Below are 25,606 nucleotides of genomic sequence, written 5' to 3'. Positions count from 1 at the left end.
AAGGGCTTGCTACCAACTCAAAAGGTAGAAGTTCGGAGTGCCATGGAATGTTTCCCACTTAACACAAAATACTGGTGGAACTTCTGAAATGCCTGTTTCGCTGCCACTGCTACTGTGTGATCCAGAATCTCAGGAGGGGAAGGCCCCAAGTCCTCGGCTTTGCTTGTTGCTCGGTGGCCGGGGTGGGGTCGAAGTGCACGGTGCTGGAGGGCTGGTCGGAGGCTCGAAGTTTTTGGACAGACTTGGAGTTTGCTGCAGTCGGGTGCTTCCAATGGTGCGGCATCAGCAAGTTTGCGGCGTTTGGAGATTCATGGCAGGGAGAGTTTCTCCCTTCTACCGTCTGCATGAGATGATGAGGCTATCAGAACTTTGAGACTTTTTTTTTAACTGTGCCCATGGTCTGCTCTTTATCAAATTACGGTATTGCTTTGCACTGTTGTAACTGTATGTTACAATTATGTGGTTTTGTCAGTTCCAGTCTTGGTTTGTCTTGTGTTTAAACCATAGAAACCATAGAAAAACTACAGCACAGAAACAGGCCTTTTGGCCCTTCTTGGCTGTGCCGAACCATTTTCTGCCTAGTCCCACTGACCTGCACGCAGACCATATCCCTCCATACACCTCCCATCCATGTATCTGTCCAATTTATTCTTAAATGTTAAAAAGGAACCCGCATTTACCACCTCGTCTGGCAGCTCATTCCATACTCCCATCACCCTCTGTGTGAAGAAGCCCCCCCTAATGTTCCCTTTAAACTCTTCCCCCTTCACCCTTAACCCATGTCCTCTGTTTTTTTTCTCCCCTTGCCTCAGTGGAAAAAGCCTGCTTACATTCACTCTATCTATACCCATCATAATTTTATATACCTCTATCAAATCTCCCCTCATTCTTCTACGCTCCAGGGAATAAAGTCCTAACCTATTCAACCTTTCTCTGTAACTGAGTTTCTCAAGTCCTGGCAACATCCTTGTAAACCCTCTCTGCACTCTTTCAACCTTATTTATATCCTTCCTGTAATCTGGTGACCAAAACTGAACACAATACTCCAGATTCGGCCTCACCAATGCCTTTCAACGTTCCAGCTCTTATACTCAATACTTTGATTAATAAATGCCAATGTACCAAAAGCTGTCTTTACGACCCTATCTACCTGTGACGCCACTTTTAGGGAATTTTGTATCTGTATTCCCAGATCCCTCTGTTCCACTGCACTCCTCAGTGCCTTACCATTAACCTTGTATGTTCTACCTTGGTTTGTCCTTCCAACGTGCAATACCTCACACTTGTCTGTATTAAACTCCATCTGCCATTTTTCAGCCCATTTTTCCAGCTGCTCCAAGTCCCTCTGCAGGCTCTGAAAACCTTCCTCACTGTCTACTACACCTTCAATCTTTATATCATCAGCAAATTTGCTGATCCAATTTACCACATTATCATCCAGATCATTGATATAGATGACAAATAACAATGGACCCAGCACTGATCCCTGTGGCACACCACTAGTCACAAGCCTCCACTTGGAGAAGGAATTCTCTGCTACCACTCTTTGGCTTCTTCCATTGAGCCAATGTCAAATCCAATTTACCACCTCTCCATGTATACCTAGCAACTGAATTTTCCTAACTAACCTCCCATGCGGGACCTTGTCAAAGGCCTTACTGAAGACCATGTAGACAACATCCACTGCCTTCCCTTCATCCACTTTCCTGGTAACCTCCTCGAAAAACTCCAATAGATTGGTCAAACACGACCTACCACACACAAAGCCATGTTGACTCTCCCTAATAAGTCCCTGTCCATCCCTGCTTGTAGATTCTGTCTCTTAGTACTCCCTCCAATAACTTGGCCACTACCGACATCAAATTTACCGGCCTATAATTTCCCAGATTACTTTTCGATCTTTTTTTAAAACAACAGAACAACATGAGCCATTCTCCAATCCTCCGGCACCTCACCCATAGGCACCGACATTTTAAATATATCTGCCAGGGCCCCTGCAATTTCAGCACTAGTCTCCTTCAAGGTCCAAGGGAATACCCTGTCAGGTCCTGGGGATTTATTCACTTTAATTTGCCTCAAGATAGCAAGCACCTCCTCCTTTTCAATCTGTACAGTTTCCATGATCTCACTACTTGTTTCCCTTAATTCCATAGACTTCATGCCAGTTTCCTTAGTAAATACAGACGCAAAAAACCCATTTTAGATCTCCTCCATTTCTTTTGGTTCCTCACATAGCCAACCACTCTGATCTTCAAGAGGACCAATTTTATCCCTTACAATCCTTTTACTCTTAATAGACCTGTAAAAGCTCTTTGGATTATCCTTCACTTTGACTGCCAAGGCAACCTCATATCTTCATTTAGCCCTCCTGATTTCTTTCTTAAGTATTTTCTTGCACTTCTTATACTCCTCAAGCACCTTATTTACTCCCTGTTTCCTATACATGTCATACAACTCCCTCTTCTTCTTCATCAGAGTTGCAATATCCCTTGAGAACCAAGATTCCTTATTCCTGTTCACTTTGCCTTTAATCCTGACAGGAACATACAAGTTCTGCACTCTCAAAATTTCTCCTTTGAAGGCTTCCCACTTACCAAACACATCCTTGCCAGTGAACAACCTGTCCCAATCCATGCTTTTTAGGTTCTTTCTCATTTCTTCAAATTTGGCCTTCTTCCAATTTAGAACCTCAACCCTAGGACCAGATCAATCTTTATCCATGATCAAGTTGAAACTAATGGTATTATGATCACTGGAACCAAAGTGCTCCCCTACACACACTTCCGTCACTTGTCCTAACTTGTTTCCTAATAGGAGATCTAATATTTCATCCTCTCTAGTTGGTTCCTCTATATATTGATTTAGAAAACTTTCCTGAACACATTTTACAAACTCTAACCCATCTAGACCCCTAACAGTATGGGAGTCCCAATCAATATGTGAAAAATTAAAATCCCCTACCACCACAACTTTACGTTTCCTGCAGTTGCCTGCTATCTCTCTGCAGATTTGCTCCTCCAATTCTCGCTGACTATTGGGTGGTCTATAATACAACCCCACTATTGTGGCCATACCTTTCCTGTTTCTCAGCTCCACCCATAAGCACTCAGTAGACAAGCCCTCTAATCTGTCCTGCCTGAGCACAACTGTAACATTTTCCCTGACAAGCAATGCTACCCCCCACCTTTCATTCTTCTGCATCTATCACATCTGAAACATTGGAACCCTGGAATATTAAGTGTTTCTGTGATATCATTCTGGAGGAACGTTGTATCATTTTTAATGCATGCATTTCTAAATGACAATAAACGAGGATTGAGTATCCTCCTAATCTAATCTAATCTAACTCAACAGGTCAGGCAACATCTTTCTGTTGCTCTAGATTTCCAGCATCTGCAGAATCACTTGAGCTTACTAATGCTTTCAACAAAGCTCAAAATCATCAACAACTTTCATATGAAGCGACCTGTTTGATTGGCACTCCATCCACTGGACTATATAATATCACACACTACCAGTGACTAAATAACATGATTCTATTGCGTACCATGTGCAAAACACTGCATTAGCTCACACCTTTGACATTCAGCAGGAACTATATGAGGACCACATTCTCCTGACTTGGAAATGTACCACTGTTTCAGCATCATGCCTGTGTCAAGACCCTGCTACTTCCTTCATTGCGGAAATGGACAAATAACTAAATCACACAGACTGCAATGGGGGCTTACCACCATCTTCCCAAGGGAAATCAGACATAAAAAGCTAGTCATGCCGGTGATAACTAGATACCAATCAATATAGAATAATAAGAATAAATTACCAATGGTGTCATGGCTCTGAAATTTGATATGCGGTGCTAACTTTACAGGTCGTTCTGGTCCTAGATCCTTCACTGGTTTGTAGGGGCCACATGAAGTTTCAGGCTGTGGTGAGACATTCTGTGAAAGTCAATCATTTTCATACAGCAGGTTAGCCGTCAACAGTAGGGATGGACACAATTTAATTTCAATGCTGGCTTCTCGCTTTAAGTTTCTCTAAAATATCAAGCAGCAGTTATCTTTCAAGGAAAATGCCACTTACCCTCCTGAAGTTGGGCTGGCAGTTTTGATTCAACCAGGCTGAGAACAGGGACAAAGACCGGTTTGTTTTCAGATCTTCACTGAGGAAACCCATATTTTGAGCAAAAATTGATGCTGTCAGAAAAATATTATACTTACATTAGACCTGATTTGGTATATATGGAGTGAGGAAAAGTGAGGGTTGACCTGATGATGAGGGGAACAAATAGGATAGATAGTGAGATTTTCTTTCCATTAGCATAGATGTTTATAGCAGAGGATCTAGCTTTAAAGATCTTGAAATTTAGAGAGAGTCTGAGAAAGCACTTCTTCACCTAAAGGGTGATTGAACCCTGGAATACACAGTTGAGGGAATGTGGAGCAGAGGTACTCTCATATTTAGGAAGTATTTAGATGAGCACTTGAACTTTCATGGTAAAGAAGACTGTGGGACAAGTACTATAAGCTAACAGTGCAGCCAGGGACCCATGGTAGCATCGTAGTTAATGCGACACTATTACAGCTCAAGGTGATGGAATTCAGAGTTCAATTCAGGTGTCCAATGTAAGACGTTTATACATCCTTCCAGTGAACATGTCAGTTTTCTCCTACAGTCCAAAGGTGTACTGGTTAGTAGGTTAATTGATCATTATAAATTGTCCTGTGACTAGGCTAGGGTTAAATAGGTGGGTTGATGTGCTGTGGGGTTCGTTAGGTTGGAATGACCTGTTCTGCGCTGTATTTCTAAATAAAATAAAGGTTCTCGATGGTCAGCAGGTCAAGTGGGCTAAAGGGCCTGATTATACTGTTACAAGTACACGTTATTGTTTGAACATTTCAAGTTCACTGCCCTTCAGACACTGAAAATACAATTTTACAAATACAGAAAAGACTTGAAGATTCTCTAGACTGGTTGTTTGAGAGTACTTCCCCACATAGAATCATAAAATTTACAGCACAGAAATGGGCCTTTTAGTCCATCTTGTTCATGCCAGCCATGCTGCCTATCTTGGTTAATCCCATTTATCTGTATTAATAACATAGAATAGTACAGCACAGTACAGGCCCTTCGGCCCACATTGTTGTGCTGACCCTCAAACCCTGCCTCCCATGTAATCCCCCACATTAAATTCCTCCATATACCTGTCTAGAAGTCTCTCAAACTTCACCAGTGAATCTACCTCCACGCACCAACCACTCTCTGAGTAAAAAACCTTTCTCTAATATCCCCCTTGAACTTCCCACCCCTTACCTTAAAGCCATGTCCTCTTGTACTGAGCAGTGGTGCCCTGGGGAAGAGGCGCTGGCTATCTACTCTATCTATTCCTCTTAATATTTTGTATACCTCTATCATGTCTCCTCTCATCCTCATCCTCTCCAAAGCAGTAACTCAAAAAAAAAGACTTTACAATGGCGGGATGCAGACGAGCATCTCTGAACACAAAACATGTCCAACCTCAAAGTGGATGGGCTACAGCAGCAGAAGATCATGAACATATACAGAATGGCCACTTTATTAGATACAGGAGGTACCACTGAGTATATTTTAGGATTTCCCTTAATCTAACCTGCTCGTCACTTAACTCCACCCATACCGCTCCCCTACCTGGTTCCCTCTGCCCATCATTCATCAACATTCCTCCTCCACTATCACCAACTGGCCCGTGCCTCACACCTCCCACTCTTCTCTTTATACCGGCCATCGCCCGTTCCCACTCTCATTCGTGATACAGGGTTTCAATCAGAAATGGTGACAATTCTTTTCCTTTCCATATATACTGTTCAAACTGCTGAGGTACTCTAATAGTTCACATTTACCTCCTGAATCATATTTGCTGAAGTTACTTTATGACTCCTTTCTACCCTCTTCATTATTTTGTTTTAAAAACACCTCCCTCTTGTCAGATTTGTTTTCGTCTTTCTTCATTACAGAAACACACAAAATAGGTGCAGGAGTAGGCCATTCGGCCCTTTGAGCCAGCACCGCCATTCAGTATGATCATGGCTGATCATCCAACTCAAAACCCTGTACCAGCCTTCCCTCCATACCCCCTGATCCCTTTAGCCACAAGGGCCATATCTAACTCCCTCTTAAATATAGCCAATGAACTGGCCTCAACTGTTTCCTGTGGCAGAGAATTCCACAGATTCACCACTCTCTGTGTGAAGAAGTTTTTCCTCATCTCGGTCCTAAAAGGCTTCCCCTTTATCCTCAAACTGTGACCCCTCATTCTGGACTTCCCCAACATCGGGAACAATCTTCCTGCATCCAGCCTGTCCAATCCCTTTAGGATTTCATACATTTCAATAAGATCCCCCCCCCCCCGTCAATCTTCTAAATTCCAACGAGTATAAGCCTAGTCGATCCAGTCTTTCATCATATGAAAGTCCTGCCATCCCAGGAATCAATCTGGTGAACCTTCTTTGTACTCCCTCTATGGCAAGAATGGCTTTCCTCAGATTAGGAGACCAAAACTGCACACAATACTTCAGGTGCGGTCTCACCAAGGCCTTGTACAACTGCAGTAGTGCCTCCCTGCTCCTGTATTCGAATCCTCTTGCTATGAATGCTAGCATACCATTCGCCTTTTTCACCGCCTGTTATACCTGCAAGCCCACTTTCAATGACTGGAGTATAATGACACCCAGGTCTCATTGCACCTCCCCATTTCCTAATCGGCCACCATTCAGATAATAATCTGTTTTCCTGTTTTTGCCACCAAAGTGGATAACCTCACATTTATCCACATTAAATTGCATCTGCCATGAATTTGCCCACTCACCTAACCTATCCAAGTCACCCTGCATCCTCTTAGCATCCTCCTCACAGCTAACACTGCCGCCCAGCTTCGTGTCATCCGCAAACTTGGAGATGCTGCATTTAATTCCCTCATCTAAGTCATTAATATATATTGTAAACAGCTGGGGTCCCAGCACTGAGCCTTGCGGTACCCCACTAGTCACTGCCTGCCATTCTGAAAAGGTTCCATTTATTCCCACTCTTTGCTTCCTGTCTGCCAACCAATTCTCTATCCACATCAATACCTTACCCCCAATACCGTGTGCTTTAAGTTTGCACACTAATCTCCTGTGTGGAACCTTGTCAAAAGCCTTTTGAAAATCCAAATATACCACATCCACTGGTTCTCCCCTATCCACTCTACTAGTTACATCCTCAAAAAATTCTATCAGATTCGTCAGACATGATTTTCCTTTCACAAATCCATGCTGACTTTGTCCGATGATTTCACCACTTTCCAAATGTACTGTTTTCACATCTTTGATAACTGACTCTAGCATTTTCCCCACTACTGATATTAGGCTAACCTGTCTATAATTCCCCGGTTTCTCTCTCCCTCCTTTTTTAAAAAGCGGGGTTACATTAGCCACCCTCCAATCCTCAGGAACTAGTCCAGAATCTAAAGAGTTTTGAAAAATTATCACTAATGCATCCACTATTTCTTGGGCTACTTCCTTAAGCACTCTGGGATGCAGACCATCTGGCCCTGGGGATTTATCTGCCTTTAATCCCTTCAATTTACCTAACACCACTTCCCTACTAACATGTATTTCCCTCAGTTCCTCCATCTCACTAGACCCTCTGTCCTCTACTATTTCCGGAAGATTATTTATGTCCTCCTTAGTGAAGACAGAACCAAAGTAGTTATTCAATTGGTCTGCCACGTCCTTGTTCCCCATAATCAATTCACCTGTTTCTGTCTGTAGGGAACCTACATATGTCTTAACCAATCTTTTTCCTTTCACATATCTATAAAAGCTTTTAGTCAGTTTTTATGTTCCCTGCCAGTTTTCTCTCATAATCTTTTTTCCCTTTCCTAATTAAGCCCTTTGTCCTCCTCTGCTGGACTCTGAATTTCTCCCAGTCCTCAGGTGAGCTGCTTTTTCTGGCTAATTTGTATGCTTCTTCTTTGGAATTGATACTATCCCTAATTTCCCTTGTCAGCCACGGGTGCACTACCTTCCCTGATTTATTCTTTTGCCAAACTGGGATGATCAATTGTTGTAGTTCATCCATGCGATCTTTAAATGCTTGCCATTGCATATCCACCGTCAACCCTTTAAGTGTCATTTGCCAGTCTATCTTAGCTAATTCACGTCTCATACCTTCAAAGTTATCCTTCTTTAAGTTCAGAACCTTTGTTTCTGAATTAACTATGTCACTCTCTATCTTAATGAAGAATTCCACCATATTATGGTCACTCTTACCCAAGGGGCCTCTCACGACAAGATTGCTAATTAACCCTTCCTCATTGCTCAATACCCAGTGTAGAATAGCCTGCTCTCTAGTTGGTTCCTCGACATGTTGGTTCAAAAAACCATCCCACATACATTCCAAGAAATCCTCTTCCTCAGCACCCTTACCAATTTGGTTCACCCAATCTATATGTAGATTGAAGTCACCCATTATAACTGCTGTTCTTTTATTGCACGCATTTCTAATTTCCTGTTTAATGCCATCCGCAACCTCACTACTACTGTTAGGTGGCCTGTACACAACTCCCACCAGCGTTTTCTGCCCCTTAGTGTTATGCAGCTCTGCCCATATCCATTCCACATCCTCCCGGCTAATGTCTTTCCTTTCTATTGCATTAATCTCCTCTCTAACCAGCAATGCTATCCCACCTCATGTTCTTTCATGTCTATCCCTCCTGAAAATTGAACATCCCTGAATGTTGAGCTCCCATCCTTGGTCACCCTGGAGCCATGTCTCTGTGATCCCAACTATATCATATTCATTAATGACAATCTGCACTCTTAATTCATCCACCTTGTTACGAATGCTCCTTGCGTTGACACAAAGCCTTCAGGCTTGCTTTTACAACACTCTTAGCCCTTTTCCAATATTGTTGAAAAGTGGCCCTTTTTGATTTTTGCCCTGGATTTGCCGGCCTGCCACTTTTACTTTTCAACTTACTACTTTTTGCTTCTACCCTCATTTTACACCCCTCTGTCTCTCTGCACTGCTTCCCATCCCCCTGTTGTGAACTAACCTCCTCTCGCCTAGCCTCTTAAATTTGATTCCCACCCCCCCCAACCATTCTAGTTTAAAGTCACCTCAGTAGCCCTCGCAAATCTCCCCACCAGGATATTGGTCCCCCTAGGATTCAAGTGTATCCCGTCCTTTTTGTACAGGTCACGCCTGTGCCAAAAGAGGTCCCAATGATCCAAAAACTTGAATCCCTGCCCCCTGCTCCAATCCCTCAGCCACACATTTATCCTCCACCTCACTGCATTCCTACTCTCACCGTCGCATGGCACAGGCAGTAATCCCGAGATTACTACCTTTGCGGTCCTTTTTCTCAACTTCCTTCCTAACTCCCTATATTCTCCTTTCAGGGCCTCTTCCCTTTTCCTACCTATGTCACTGGTACCTACATGTGCCACGACCTCTGGCTCCTCACCCTCCCACTTCAGGATATCTTGGACATGATCAGAAATACCCCAGACCCTGGCACCAGGGAGGCAAACTACCATCCGGGTCTCTTATTTTTCATGTGTAGCTCAAAATACACAATGAAAGTCTGTCTTTGCTGTTGCTTTGCTACACGCTTAAGTGCTTGGGGGTGGGCACTGATGCTTTTTGTTTTGCTGGTGGAGGGCAGGAAATTGTTGCTTGCTGCCGCATAAGCGTGGAATGGAGGGGAGCTGGGGGTGGGGGGGGGGGACCTCTGTCATTCATTCCAGGTGGGCACTCCTGTTTTTCATGGATGGTTGCAAAGTAAAAGCATTTCAGGATATAGGTTGTATACATTTCTCTGATATTAAATGTACCTTTGAAAACTTTGAAATGTGTCGTTTGTGTAAACAACCAGAAGAATCTAAGGATGCAATAATATGCCCACAATGTTCAGCAGAACAACAACAACAACGGCAAAACAAGCCCCTTTCCTCAATCCCAGACAGACACATACACACCTGGAATAGCTGCTTCCTATCTACCTCTCCCAAGTCTTGTCCTATACCATTAAAATCCACCTTCCCTCAGTTTAGGGCCCCAACTCAAGGGCCAACTTTACCTTCCCAAATGACTGCTTTGAGCTTGACCACACAATGATCATTGTACACAGATACACTTCAATCACTTGCCCATTTTCCTTTCCTAATATAAAGTCAAGCCCCTGCCCTAGTATGTCTCTACATATTATTTGGCACAAACTAGATGGGCTGAATGGCCTGATTCTGTGCTGTAGCACTCAATGACACAGAAATAGGACCTTTAGCTTATCAGTCCATGCCAAACTATTACTCTGCCTAGTGCCATTGACCCATACTTGGATTATAGTTCTCCATACCCTAGAAACAGGACTGATGAAGGATCCTGGTCTGAAAGGGCGACTGTTTACACCTTTCCATAGATGCTGCCTGACCTGCTGAGTTCCTCCAGCATTTTCTGTGTGTGTTGGGTGCAGCCTTTCATTGATTCTATTGTGTTTCTTGTATTTACCGTGAATGCCCACAAGAAAATGAATCTCATAGGCTACGTCCACACTGGACCAGATAAATCCATAACCGAAACTTTTTCTCTTCTTTTTGACTCTCCATCCACACTGAAACAGCACTTTCCTCCCCCGAGAATGGAGCTTTTCTAAAACGCTCTCCAGATTGTTTAAATCTGAAAACGCTGGTTGGGTGTTGTAGTCTGTACGGGGCACCCGGAGGTTTTAAAAAAAACCTGTCGTCCCTTTTATCGGTGAAGAGACTATGGCTGTAGGAAATGTTACCAGGTTGACCCCTCTGTGGGAGTGGGGAAGATGTTGGTGGGGCGACCCGGGGGTCTGTGTGTCTGTATGTGTAGCTATTGTAGTGGCTGTGAGGCTGGTATTGTGGCGGTGGAAAGTACTGGGGGGAGCCATTATATTCCTCATCATTGTAAATCCCTCTGCAACAGAGTTAGTCAGTTTTTCAATGTCCGTCGTCAGCCGGGTCATACTGTCCGTGAACTTCCTGTCGGTTGCCTCCATACGCTCCAGTATTTGTTTTTTTAGTTTTAAGTCCTCCTGCGCGAGAGCCAACAGCTCTCCGTCGTTTGGCAATTTCCTTTTAAGTTTTTCTAGTCTGTAACTGGACAAACGTGCACCAAGTATACAGTTTCCTCTTCGCTTATTTTCTGTAGATGTGTCCTGTGCATGCCGAGGAGAGGATATTCGCCCAAATACCTGTTTTAATGTGGACGGAGGCATTTTAAAAACCAGCGTTTTCACGCGAAACCAGCGTTTTCAAGATTATCCGGTCTAGTGTGGACATAGCCTCAGAGTTGTATATGGTGACATAGATATTATCTGATAGTAAATTTAACATCCTTTAACATCTGCCGGACGATGCTGAGGATGTTCTACGAGTTTGTGGTGGCCAGTGCTATCATGTTTGCTGTTGTGTGCTGGGGCAGCAGGCTGAGGGTAGCAGACACCAACAGAATCAACAAACTTATTTGTAAGGCCAGTGATGTTGTGGGGATGGAACTGGACTCTGTCACGGTGGTGTCTGAAAAGAGGATGCTGTCTAAGTTGCATGCCATCTTGGTCAATGTCTCCCATCCACTACATAATGTACTGGTTGGGCACAGGAGTACATTCAGCCAGAGACTCATTCCACCGAGATGCAGCACAGAGCGTCATAGGAAGTCATTCCTGCCTGTGGCCATCAAACTTTACAACTCCTTCCTTGGAGGGTCAGACACCCTGAGCCGATAGGCTGGTCCTGGACTTATTTCATAATTTACTGGCATAATTTACATATTAATATTTATGGTTTATGGTTCTATTACTATTTATTATTTATGGTGCAACTGTAATGAAAACCAATTTCCCCCGGGATCATTAAAGTATGACTATGACTATTTACTTTGCACTTTGAAAAAAGTTATACATCATCACAAAAGGGGTCTTGTCCAAAGTAAGCTCAACCCCAAGTTGCTGCCAATAAGAATTTTATATGTATGGAATTTGATGTCATGCGATATTTACTAATTTATGGTTTATCACTTTACATCAAATACAAATTCTTTCCAAAATATTATACCTGAAACATTGCTTCAAAAGATCAACAAGGAAACTGCTGGAGGAAATCATTGGTTTGAGCAGCAGCTGTTGGAAGAAAGGAACTCTTACTGTTTCAGGTTGAAACCCAGGATCAGGTCACTCTGCCTCTCACAGAATTATTTATTGCTAGTTAATTCAGAATTCATCTCCTTACAGTACTGCATATTTTTTTTTAAGAGTGGACGCCCAGACATTAATTAATTCTGGAAACCTAAGAAAAAAATCTAAATTCCTTTATAACCAGAAAAATGAAGTTCATGGTCCCAGTGCTTCAATGTTAAAAGCCAATGTAGTTTAAAAAACTGGGTCAAAGAAATTAAAAACACTTTTTTATTTTTAATGCAGACAATTCATCGCTTTAGAGATTAAAAGGATATTAAGTAATTTTTCACTTGAATTTATCTATTTCTGAATTTATCATTTTAAGTGCCTGTCGAGGTGTCAGCCATGGTTAATAAGCAGTGAAGTCAATGAAACAATGAGTCAGTGAATATAATTGGGACAGTACAGTGCAATACTTTGCCTGCCACAGAATAGAAGAAGTGCTGGTATGTTGGAGTGGCTATCAGAATCAAGGCTCAATCTGGAAAACTTAAAAGATCCCAAGGCACCAGTTCAGTGAAAAGCTATTAAGAGTACCAAGCCCTGTCTAACTTTAAAATCCTCAATAAAGGTTACGGGCAAACTGAGTAGTCCTTATCTTACTGCATGCATATCCCACTTTACCTAACAACAATGTGAATGAATAACAGCAAGGCATTACCTGACTCCCCTACCAACAGTGAATGAGTGGTACGTTCCATCACGGCCCGAGCGACGCTGATCGCACTCTTAATCCTTCGAAGGTCTCCAACTCCGCCAACCTCAATGGTGTCACTGGGGATGCAAAACGAAGATGGATCATGATGGTGAGTTGGAACATGAACTTGTGTGGCCTGACCTTTCCTCTGTGGTCAAGTTTGGCTATTGTCCTCCCATTCCGAGCTTTCAAACTTCAAAATGTTGACACAGGCAAGAAGATGATGTAGAAACACAAGAGGCTGCAGATGCTGGAATCTGACAAGAAAGGAAGGCGACAAATGAATCCAGATCAGGGAGCGATGATGGGCAGATGGAGCCAGTTGAGGAAGTGTTTAGGAGACCCAGTGGGTTAAGTGTGTGGATGATAGGCAGATAAAACCAGGTGGAGGAAGGGAATAAAACTGAGTAATGAGGAGTGGCAGGTTTACGGTACAGTATGGGGTGGCATGGTAGTATATTGGTTAGCACAACGCTTTACAGTACAGACGACACAGCTTCATTTCCCACTGCTCGCCTGTAAGGAACTTGAATATTCTCCCCCTGACCACGTGGATTTCCTCTGGGTGATCTGGTTTCTTCTCACAATCCAGATCCCGTTGGTAGGTTAATCGATCATTGTAAATTGTCCCAGGATTAGGCTAGGATTAAATCAGGAAATTGCTGGGCGGTGCAGCTCGAGAGATCGGAAGGGCCTATAATCTCTCTATCTTAATAAATAAATCAATAAACATTCGATAGGGCTTTACAACATTATTAGCCGTAAGAACAAGTTTTAAGTAAGTGTGTCTCACTCTATGCACAACAGCAAATTACATTTCTTACCCATTCATTATCAGTGCGTCCAACGTGGTCTCACCGGTTTCATCGGGACTTCCTCCGTATCCCACAGTGCCACGGCACTGGTCAATCTCACATTGGCTGCCACCTTTCTCCACCGCGTCCAGTGCTGATCCACCACTCATAAGAGTCTTCCATGCTAATCGCAACAAACATGCAATTTATTTCAACCTCTCTAATGAGCAGTAATGACATAAACCAAATTATTAGAAGCATTTACACTTGGAGGTGAGGTTTAGTTGTTTTATGAGAATGTGTGTATCCTTTACAATATTAAGGTAGAAATTAATTTTAAGAATCTGAACAATAAAGAACATGCTGAATATCACTGAAAAAGTACTTCGTGTTAGCAGAACAGATTCAATGGGCCAAATGGCCTAATTATGCTGTTGTCGTACATTCGTATGGTTAGAAAGAAATCAATTTCTAGTCAGTAACATTATACAACAACATCAGCTTGATCTTGATCCAAAAGTCCGATTCGGGTCAATGGAAAGAATTTAGAGCAGAGTACAATGTCCAACTATGCAGCACGTTGAACAAGGGTTTTCTACAAGAGAAACTGATGAGTTGACAAGTTCCTCTCATTCTCCTCCTGACATTCCCTCCAGTGTGGTATTTCAAAGAAGAGAATGTCAGAGAGGAAGGTAGGGAACACTGTGACTGGCAGACACCAACATTTTAGCAAGGAATTGGGAACAGCAGATTTGCAACATCTATTAAGTTTTGTTCAGAAAAAGCCATGGATAATATTTAGCTGTCTTTTTATTTTGAACTCAGGTAGTCAATCTAGAATATAAAGGCAAGGGTGCAATGCTGAGGCTTCATAAGGTATATATCAGGCTGCACTTGGGGGATTGTGAGTAGTTTTAGGGTACTTATCTAAGAAAGGCTGTGCTGGCGTTGGACATGGTCCAGAGGAAGGTCACAATAATCCTAGAAATAAAAAGGTTAGTATATAAGGAGTGTTTGGTGGCTCTGCGCCTGTACTCACCGGGATTTAGAAGAATGAGGGAGGATCTCATTGAAACTTATTGAATATTGAAAGACCAAGATAGAATGAATGTGGAGAGGATGGGGGAGTCTAGGACCAGAGGGCACAGCCACAGAATAGAAGTTGTCCCTTTAGAAGAGGAATTTCTTCAGCTAGATTGTGGTGAACCTGTGGAATTAATTCCAACAGACAGCTGAGGAGACTAAGTTATTGGGTATATTTACAGCAGAAGTTGATAGGTTTTGATTAGTAAAGGCATCAAAGATTATGGAGAGAAGGCAAGGGAATGAGGTTGAGAGGGATAATAAATCAGCCATGTACACTCCCTCACTTTTTTAAAATTTATTTTTGCACTTAATTTTATATATATATTTCTTATTGTAACTCATGTTTTTTTAAAAAAATTATGTATTGTCATGTACTACTGCACCAAAACACCAAGTTCCTCAACATATGCCAGTGATATTAATCCTGATTCTGATTGAGTGGAATTCTCTGCCCTAGAAGACTGCTGGCCTGTTCTTAAACTGGTTAGTTGAAGGTCCTGGAAGGTGTTCTTCATCTTGAATTGGGCTGCAATGGAAGAATGGAAGACATCGGCGGGTGGGGTGGGAGAATGTTGATAGAAGCCATGAGCAAATGCGTGCTCACAAGTCACCCTTGGAATATTGTATTTACCTTATTGAATTTATTCCATTTACCTTTAGGAATGATTGGAACTGTTCCCGCACAAACTGTGGTCCATTGTCACTGACTAGGTGTTCCTGAACATTATTTCTTGCAAGGAGTCTTCTCATCCCATCAGCAGTTCTCAAGGCTTTAGTGGGTGGAGGCTACTGGGAATACTGGCCACTTTGTAGTTGCGTCTACTACTACGAAGAAATATGTACTCAGGATTGTTCCAGCAAAATCAACATGGACCCTCTGCCAGGGCAATGCAGAACATTCCCAGGGATAGAAAGGCTCTGCTCTTGGAATCTTGTGGACATGTTGGCATATCATACGGTGCATTGAAAACTGCTCAATCCACTGATTTATCCCAAAGCTTTCATTTTAACCATGCCTACATGACCAGCATGTAGCTCCTCCAACAGGCTCCTCTCAGCTTGGATGGTACAGTACCTATGAGGCAACCACCATCAAGGGCCAGTTCAAAAAAAAATGATGGATCTTGAGTTTCTGCTGGCAATTCCAGCCACTTTGGGTGACCATGTAGATCTGAAAGAGTGAGGTTTCCCTTTGGATTATCTCTGCCATAATAAGAAGGCTTTTGATTTGTACTGGGGAGTATATGTCAAGAGGAGTGTTTTTTTTTTTGTAAATTTTTCAAGTATTCCCTTTTCTAATGGATAGTCAATCAGCATTTCCACAATTGGTTGTTCTCTAGATTTCAATCTGGCAACAGTGTCCTCCAAGAAACGGAGTCCATTTCTGCATTGGTGCTGCTGCTGGTGGAGGAACATATTTCTGTAGATTGAAAATGACACTAGTGGTTGATGAGCAGAAATGAAGGTAAACACTCTCCCATACAAGTACTGGTTTAATAGGTTTTACACCCCAAACTAGACTCAAGCCCTGTCTGTCAATCTGTATGTAACTTTTCACAGCAGTGGCAAGGGAACGTAATGCAAAGGGTATGGGATGTTCACTTCAATCACTCATAATATGTGACATGACTGTGTAGAATTTTGTAAATAAAATGGCATAAGAATTTTAAGATTATGGAAAACAGTAACAACTCTTTTATCGTCAACCAAACATAGAACATAATGAAGTGAAACTTTTACTGCACTTTATGTCAGACCAGCCTCTTAAAGTGAACCCCAACGCAATGCCAGTGGTTGTGATTACGCACATGTTTCTACCCATTACATTACCCTACACATGCCCCCACCCACCCCCACACCCCAGAATTCACCAAAACCAGTCCTGTGAGCCTGTTCGGAACTCAGCCAAGCCGCCCGGCTCAGGTCCTATGTTCCATGGGTGGAATAACTGCAGGTGCCTCTGGCTCATCCGCGTGTCGACATGCTCATGGTCATGTCATGACACCAGCAGCATGGTAGAGGAATCCTAAATGTCTTGGTGGGCCAGTTTAAAACAATCTTCCAAAATACATTCAGGTTTATCCATTCCAAAACATAGAATGGGCCATCGTAAGGGGGTTTAAGGGGATGTTGGTGTACATCATGGCCCACGAAAATAACAGAGTGTAGGTGAACGGGAACCCAAGAGTGCTGTACGCCTTGACGGGAGGTAGGAATAGCAGCGGAGGAAATGGGTTTACTGAGGAGGGCGAAAGTTGCTGAGGCCAACCAGGTGGTTGTGGCGTCAGGAATAAAATTACTTGGTACTTGTAACAGCTGCCTGTATACCAACTCAACCATGTACAACTTCAGGTCTTCCCTTGGAGCTATTCTGAGCCCCAGCAGGACCCACAGTAGAAGAACATGCCAACACTCCTCCGTCAGGGAAGCCCTCAGAGCAGCCTTTAAGGAGTAGTGAAGCCACCTGCACAGACCATTGGACCTACATGAGGTAGCCCAACACCAAGGTTCTGGGCCATCGCAGCCTAGAGGTCTGATGTGAATTGGGGACCAGAGTCAGAGAAAATATCAGATGGGGTGCCAAAATGAGCAACCCAGGTGTTGATGAACAGAGCCACGTCAGTGGCCGTCGTTGATGCTAGATGGATGATCTCTGTCCACCTGGTGGTACGGCCCACCACGGTAAGGAGGTGCATGAAACCAGGGGAGTGGAGAAAGAGGACCAACCAGGTCCACATTGACATGGTCAAGTCATCGCTCAGGGATCTCAAAAGGCGCCAATGGTGCCCGAACATGATGGTTAATTTTTGCCTGCTGGCATGCCACACAGGTTGCAATCCAATCACACACATCCATCTGAGGCTATGCCACACAAACTTCAGTGTAATCAGCTTCTGTGAGGCCATCCGCCCGTATGTCGAGAGGCCATGAATTGAGTCAAAATAGGCTGTCTCCAGTTTGCAGGCACTATGGGGCAAAAGTGACCGGTTGAGATATTGCACAGGAGAGCAACTTCAGCTTCCCCGACCTTAATACGTGTAAGATGATGAGAGGCATTGATCGTGTGGATAGACAGAGGCTTTTTCCCAGGGTTAAAACGGCTATCACAAGGGTGTACAATTTTAGGGTGCTTGGAAGCAGGTACAGAAGAGATGTCAAAAGTAGGTTTTATTTACGCAGAGAGCGGTGAGTGCATGGAATGGGCTGCCAGTGACGGTGGTGGAGGCGGATACAACAGGGTCTTTTAATAGACTCCTGGATAAGTACATGGAGCTTCAAAAAAATAGAGGGCTATGGGTAACCCTAGGTAATTTTAAAAGTAAGTACACGTTTGGCACTGCATTGTGGGCCGAAGGGCCTGTGTTGTGCTGTAGTTTTTCTATGTTTCTATGTTTTCTAATGTCAGCCAACCGCAGGTCCGTAACTGCTGCTAGGTAAGCCTAGAGTAGTCATAAGCCTAGATAAGTCAGTAGTCATGCCAGCATAATCAACCCCAGTGTGTATGGTCTCATTCTATGGCCACGAGAGGCAATCAGCCACGGCGTTATTTTTCCCCTTGATGTGCCGTACGTCATTCGGGAGCTTGGATATGTAGACCAGGTGGCGTTGCTGCCTTGCAGACCAACGTTCTGATATTCTGACCATTGCGTGCACGAGAGGTTTGTGGTCAATGAACACTGTGAAGTGACGACCCTCTGGTAGAAAACGAAAATGGCGGAGCGCCAAATAGAGACCAAGAAGTTTTCAGTCAAAAACATGCTGTACTTCCTTATGGGGAAAAGGTGCTGCTGGCTGAAGAAGGCAAGCAGCTGCCACACACCTCCGATCAACTGTTTGTGCACAGCACAATGTCAGTAGTGATGACTATAGGTGTGTTGGGGACCAGGTGCACCAGTAGGGTGGTGTTGGAAAGGGCTCGTTTGGTGTCATCAACTGCTCTGCTCATGTCCACTGACCAATCAGGCATGTGATTAGGTGCATTGCCTTTAAGGGCACTATACAAGGGGAGCATAAGTTCAACAGCTCGTGAAATGGTGATAGAAATTCACCATACCTAAAAAGTTTGTGGTGCGGGGTGGTGGAAAATTGATTGGGGGTGGGGGGTTGTAGTTTGCACCTTCTGTGGAGATGTGATGGCTGAGAAAATCAGTGGTTGACAACCCAAACTGGAATTTAGCAGGATTAATAGAAACACAGAAGACCTACAGCACAATACAGGCCCTTTGGCCCACAAAGTTTTGCTGAACATGTCCCTACCTTAGAAATTACTAGGCTTACCCATAGCCCTCTATTTTTCTAAGCTCCATGTACCTATCCAAAAGTCTCTTAAAAGACCCTATCGTATCCGCCTCCACCATCGTTGCCGGCAGCCCATTCCACGCACTCACCACTCTCTGCATAAAAAAAAATCAACCTGTTTTGGCTTAAGTGCTCAAAAAGTGTGCGAAATTGTGATAGGTGTTCGGATTTGGATGCACTGGCAACGACTATGTCATCCAGGTAAACAAAAAGAAAATAAAATGCATTTGAATACAGAGACCATCAGCTGTTGGAAAGTCTGTGCTGCATTTCTCAGCCCAAACATCATGCTCAGAAACTCAAAGAGGCCAAACGAGGTCATCACAGCCATTTTGGGAATGTCCTCCAAGCACACAGGCACCTGATGGTGGCCCCCAATTAAGTCAACGTCAGGAAAAATAATTTTCCTGCTAAACATGTCAAAAAGTGCTGGATGTGTAGTGCCGGATAACGAACGGGGGTGGTGACCTCATTGAGGTGTCAGTAATCGTCATATGGGTGGCAACCACAAATGCGCTTAGGGAACATGTGAGGGGACAAAGCCCAGGGCTATTCGACCTGCATAATAATGGTAAGCCTTTCCATGTTGGCAAATGGCCAGCTTTTCTGGGTCCAGTCTACATGGACCAGCAGGCCAGATGTGGAAATGTGATGCTGGTCCCCATGTTTTGTGACTGTAGCTGAGAACGTGGGCTTGCTGAGGTTTAGGAATTCGCCCAGAAGTCGAGTAAACTCACATGCGGTAGTGGCGCATGGGCTTGACAGAGTCATTGTGGGGAACTTACTGGGGGTGCAGGGTAAAGACCCAAAAGTCCTTGACAGACACAAGCCAGCAGATCGACTAACAGTCCTTGAGCACACAGGAAATAAGTGACAAGCAGAGGTCTAGCCAATTTAGCCAGGACATAGTCCAATGTGGTACGTGGTCTATCAGCTCTGAAGGCCTAGCGTCCCCCAGGCCGAGCAAGGACAGCAATATTTTTTGCGCTCAGACTCCGATAGTCTAATGGTCTGTAATTGGTGAATCTTCAGCGTTCCGTATTTATCACCTTTGTAATGTATTGTGTGAGTATTCGTAGCATTAGAGTGCGTATGACGTCAGGACGTGGAATAAGGGTTTAAAAAAATGGAAGTCTGGTGAATAAACGTTGGTTGTTCAATCTACATCGGTGTCCGAGTCACATCAATATTACATGGTGTCAGAAGAAAACGCGAAAAATAAAAAGGAAGAGAAGACACGTAAAAGATGTCACAGTTACAGCCTCCGTCAAGTTTCAGCCTACAAGGTAATCTTGCTGAAAACTGGAAAATATGGATCCAGAAGTTTGAGCTGTTTTGCACCGCTAGCGGCCTAGCTGAAAAGACGGAGAAAGTGCAATGTGCTACGTTTCTGCACGTAGCGGGAGAAGAGGCAACAAAGGTTTGCAATAAGTTTGTCTTCCAAGATGATGAGCAAAAAAATTGAGGTGCTCAAAAAAAAAGTTTCAAGATTACTGCGAACCGAGAAAAAACTTACCGTTCATCCGACACCGGTTTTTCACGAGGGCTCAAGGACCAATAGAGACCATAGATGCCTACGTAACAGATTTGAAGAGCAAGGCAAAAGACTGTGGGTTCGGATAACTGCATGATTCTTTAATACGTGACAGGATTGTATGCGGCATACGAGACGATCAAGTGAGAGGCAGGCTATTGAGAGAGGCAGATCTTACATTAGAAAAGGCGATTGATGTTTGCCGTGCCAGCGAGATCACGTCAAGTCAGGTTAAAGTGCTCAGTGAAGAGATTGAAGTGCACAAAGTAAAAACTGTGAAAACTAACAAGAGTAGGACAAAGCCAGCTCCACAGGATGATCAAAAGGAAGTTAATTGCAACAGGTGTGGTTATAAACTTGGATACAGAAAATGTCCAGCCTTTGGTCAGACATGCAAGTTATGCCAGAAAAGAAATCACTTTGCAAAGGTGTGCAAATCGAAGGAGCACGCAAGGAAAATGCATGCTGTGGAACAGAGGGAGGGCAACAGTGACATGTTCATTGGCACAGTTGAAGTGGAACAGGAGGTATGCATGAAGAATATTGACAATGCAGAGATGGAGGATGAAGATGATTGGACCCAAGAAAGTGACATTTAAGCTTGACACCGGAGCAAAGTGCAATATAATGTCGGCAGAAACATTCAACTCACTGGACATCAGAGGAAGACTGGAAAAATCCACCTGCAAGCTTGTTGCATATTTCGGCCACAAGACAGCGCCACTGGGCAAACAAGCACTCACCTGTGTGTACAAACGTCAAAAATACAAGATCGAATTGAAATAGTGCAGCAACATGTTCCAGCAATACTGGGCAAAGCAACATGCACAAAGCTAGGCCTGGTGAAGCGAATCTACGGTGTTGAAAAAGAAAATGACATTCTCAAAGACTTTGATGACTTGTTTTCTGGATTACGATGTTTACCAGGGAAACACCATATCCAGATTGATCCAACTATTGCACCAGTCGTGCATGCCACAAGAAAGATTCCAGTAGCTCTCAGGGATTGAGTAGTGGAGGAGCTACACAGAATGGAACAGATGGGGGTCATAACAAGACAAATAGAACCGACCGACTGGGTGAATAGTATGGTGAGTGGTCACAGAAAAAAAGACGAGGATTTGTATGGATCCATAAGATCTCAACCAAGCCATCAAAAGAGAGCACTATCCGCTGCTCACGGTTGAAGAGGTTGTCTCCCGCATGCCTAATGCAAAATACTTTACAGTATTAGACGCAAATCAAGGCTTCTGGCAGATCAAGCTGGATGAAGAAAGTTCCAAATTATAGACTTTTAACACGCCCATAGGGAGATATCGTTTCCTGCGTCTACCCTTTGGGATTTCTTCTGCATCAGAGGTATTCCAGAGTTCCGTGGCACAAATGATTGAAGACCTGGATGGGGTGGACAATATCACTGATGATTTGCTGATATGGGGTGATACAATTGAGGAACATGATCAGAGACTGAGGAAGCTCCTGGAGAGAGCACGTGAGTACAGCCTAAAACTGAACAAAAGTAAATGTAAGATCAGAACTACAGAGATCAAGTACATAGGTCATGTGCTCAGTGCTGATGGGCTAAAACCAGATGATGAAAAGGTCAGAGCTGTGGTACAGCTACCACCACCCGAAGACAAGAAAGAACTATTGAGCTTCATGGGCATTATACAGTATCTTGCCAAGTTCATTCCCAACTTATCAGAAGTAAGCACTCCACTCCGAAAGCTACTAGAGAGCAACACTGAATGGTATTGGGAAGACAAACAAAAGAAAAGTTTTGACACATTGAAGCAGTTGGTTACCAATGCACCAGTACTCAAGTTCTATGATGTCAACAAACCAGTGACGATGTCTGTGGATGCCAGTTCGGAAGGAATAGGAGCTGTTATATTGCAGGATGGGAGGCCTGTGGCGTATGGATCACGAGCACTTACGGACTGCCAACGCCGATTTGGTCAAATCGAGAAGGAATTACTCGCCATAGTTTATGGGTGTGAGAAGTTCCACCAATATGTATATGGCAAAGAAATCCAGGTTGAGAGTGATCACAAACCACTTGAGAGCATCTTCAAAAAGCCACTCCACCAAGCTCCTATGAGGCTGCAAAGGATACTTCTCAGGCTACAGAGGTACACTCTCACAGTCACCTATAAGCCAGGAAAAGAACTGTACATCGCTGATGCTTTGAGCCGTGTTTACCTCAAAGAGCAAAAGGAGGAGTTGCTAGGAAGAGAGCTGGAGGTCAACTGGGTTATACCTCAGCTACCCATCTCTGAGGAGAAGTTGAACATGTTCAGGAAAGCGACTGCAGATGATCCTAAAATGCAAATGCTAAGAGACCTTACAATGAATGGATGGCCAACAGAAAGATGTTCCAAAGGAAATGCAGAAATACTGGACATTTAAAGAAGAAGTCAGCTATGCATCAGGACTAATGTTCAAAACGGCAAAACTCATCGTACCAAACCAAATGAGACAGGAAATGCTCAACAGAATTCATGAGTCACACCTGGGGATAGTGAAATGTAAAGAAAGAGCAAGGGACATTCTCTGTTGGCCAGGCATGTCAACTCAGGTAGAGGACATTGTGTCTCAGTGTGCTGTCTGTAATGAAAACAAAAACAGCAATCCAAGAGAGCCTTTGCTTCCCCACCCACTATCAGGAAGACCATGGGAGAAGATTGGCACAGATCTCTTTCACTACAATGGTACAGAATATCTGCTTTGTGTGGACTACTATTCAAAATATCCAGAGATCACCAAGTTAAGTGACACGTCCAGTCGAGGTGTCATTACCGCAATGAAGTTGACATTCACAAGACATGGTATTCCAGATATTGTCGTTGGTGACAATGGTCCACAATATGCCAGTGGTGAGTTCAGAGGGTTCTCAGAAAGCTGGGAATTTCAACATGTTACTTCCAGTCCAGGGCACGCTCAGTCTAATGGACAAGCAGAGAGAACTGTACAAACTGTCAAGAACATGCTCAAGAAGGCACAGAGCAGCAACGGTGACCCTTACATCGCTCTGCTTGAATACCGCAACACACCGATTGAGGGTGAGGGGTTCTCTCCTGCGCAGCTGTTGATGGGACGTCGTCTGAAGTCCAGACTGCCAACATCCACAACTCTACTGACTCCTGAAGGTAATGCTGAAGTACATGACAAGCAAAAGTACAAGCAAATAAAGCAAAAGAGCGACTATGACAGACGTACAAGATAGTTGCCAGATCTGCATACAGGTGAAAATGTCAGAGTACAGAGAGGGGACACTTGGCAACCAGCTGTGGTCATCAGCAACCAAGATCCTTCGTAGTTCGCACACCAGATGGAGGAGTCTACAGGAGGAACAGGAAGCATCTGCTGAAGACAGGCGAGAATGAGTTCCAACGTACAGATGCACAGGACATTTCCACATATACAGACATACAAACCAACGACACCAAGAGTGATGCAGATCACAAAGACACAGAGGTCTCTCGAGAGACTGACACTGATGAAGGACGAGCACAGTCACAGTTGTATCACACACGGTCTGGGAGACAAGTCAAACTTCCAGCTCGATACAGAGACTAGACATACAGTTTGAGGCAAAGTCACACATGTCATAAGTTCCAAGGTGTGAAATAAAAGGTTTATTAGTCTATGTTAGCAAAAGAAAATACACTGCTGTTAGTATTGTAAAATACAATGCAGAATACAGCACAAGAAGGTAAGATTTTTTTAGTTTATGTCATGGTTGTTGCACTGTAAGAAGGGCACACCTAGAGGCATTGTTTTGGTAATTCACAGTGTTGTAAACAAATCTTGAGAAGGGGGATGTAATGTATTGTGTGAGTATTCGCAGCATCAGAGCGCGTATGATGTCAGGACGTGGAATAAGGGTTTAAAAAAAATGGAAGTCTGGTGAATAAACGTTGGTTGTTCAATCTACAGCGGTGTCCGAGTCACATCAATATTACAACCTTCAGGCGGGTGTACCATGTTCACTGCCACGGAACTACTGTCTGGTGTCGTCCACGGAGACTTCTCGCAGCGCCATTTGGGCCTCGGCTTATACTGACCAAGCGACAGCATTTACCACTCAGGCATCCCAGACAAACTTCATTGTGGATCATAATCTGTTTACAGTGTCTGACATCACTGCTTCCTCTCCCGTTTTAAAAGCCACCTTGCACTGCACTGTCCATTGTCATTTCTTCTGCGGTCATACATATATCCAGTAATTAATTATATAAAGAACAAAAATGATTACTCAAAGGATATATTTCCAATGCTGCTCGGACTACTGAAATATTAAATGCACAGCGGGGCTGTCCACGGACAGCGTGACGGCAGCCCCGGACACTCACCCTGATCCGCAGCGTCGTGGTAGGGCCAAGTAATGAGGACGAGGGGCAGCTGGGCGGCCGCGACCGAACGCCAGAGGCTGAGCAAAAGCACCAGTGGAGCTGTGCCCAGACAACCCATGGCAGTGAGTGCCGACTACCCTCTCCAGCACAACCGGCGTGTGCAAAGCTGCTTCCTTGGTTGGTCACAAGATCTACACGCAAGAAAGGACCACCCCCTGAACTACTTCAAAACCCCGAGCAAGTGTTACCTGCATTATATATTTTATTGCAAACGCAACATTACCAACACAAATGATTTTGCTTTGATTACACTTTTTATATTCGTTTCCATTTGAATCTTTTTCCTCCGCCGTCAAATTTCTGAACGGTGCGTGAATCAATGAACACGATATCGCTATTACGCTTTCGCGCTATGTATTTATTTATTGTAGCTCTTTGTATATTTTATTTCTTGCACAGCACTGCTGCCACAAAACAAATTTCACAATATATGCCAGTGATAGTAAATCCCCTGATTCTGAATCGGGGTTCTCAATGGACATCTAAGATCTTGTTCTAAGCACAAGCACGGGTAGTCCCGTGGAAATGTGAACCTTTGATCTGAGGACTAAAGGTATG

The 25,606-nt window shown here is 43.8% G+C and overlaps 1 protein-coding gene across 1 annotated transcript in view; it reads right to left on the bottom strand.

The window, feature by feature from the left end:
* LOC134347190 (N(4)-(beta-N-acetylglucosaminyl)-L-asparaginase-like) overlaps positions 1 to 25,168 on the bottom strand; it is a 32,573-nt gene extending 7,405 nt beyond the window's left edge. Inside the window, exons 1-5 of the mRNA XM_063049452.1 lie at positions 24,989 to 25,168; positions 13,745 to 13,898; positions 12,885 to 12,997; positions 4,084 to 4,196; positions 3,824 to 3,941 (exon numbers count right to left, since the gene is read on the bottom strand). Coding sequence (XP_062905522.1) covers positions 3,824 to 3,941; positions 4,084 to 4,196; positions 12,885 to 12,997; positions 13,745 to 13,898; positions 24,989 to 25,106 — 616 coding nt within the window. The 5' untranslated portion in view covers positions 25,107 to 25,168. The remainder of the gene's footprint in view (positions 1 to 3,823; positions 3,942 to 4,083; positions 4,197 to 12,884; positions 12,998 to 13,744; positions 13,899 to 24,988) is intronic.
* Positions 25,169 to 25,606: the final 438 nt, after the last annotated feature.

The sequence above is a fragment of the Mobula hypostoma genome, chromosome 5, assembly GCF_963921235.1.
Source record: "Mobula hypostoma chromosome 5, sMobHyp1.1, whole genome shotgun sequence".
Classification (NCBI taxonomy): Eukaryota; Metazoa; Chordata; class Chondrichthyes; order Myliobatiformes; family Myliobatidae; genus Mobula; species Mobula hypostoma.
Note: the sequence above shows the minus strand (reverse complement) of the source record. Positions and strands in the feature narration are given on the sequence as shown.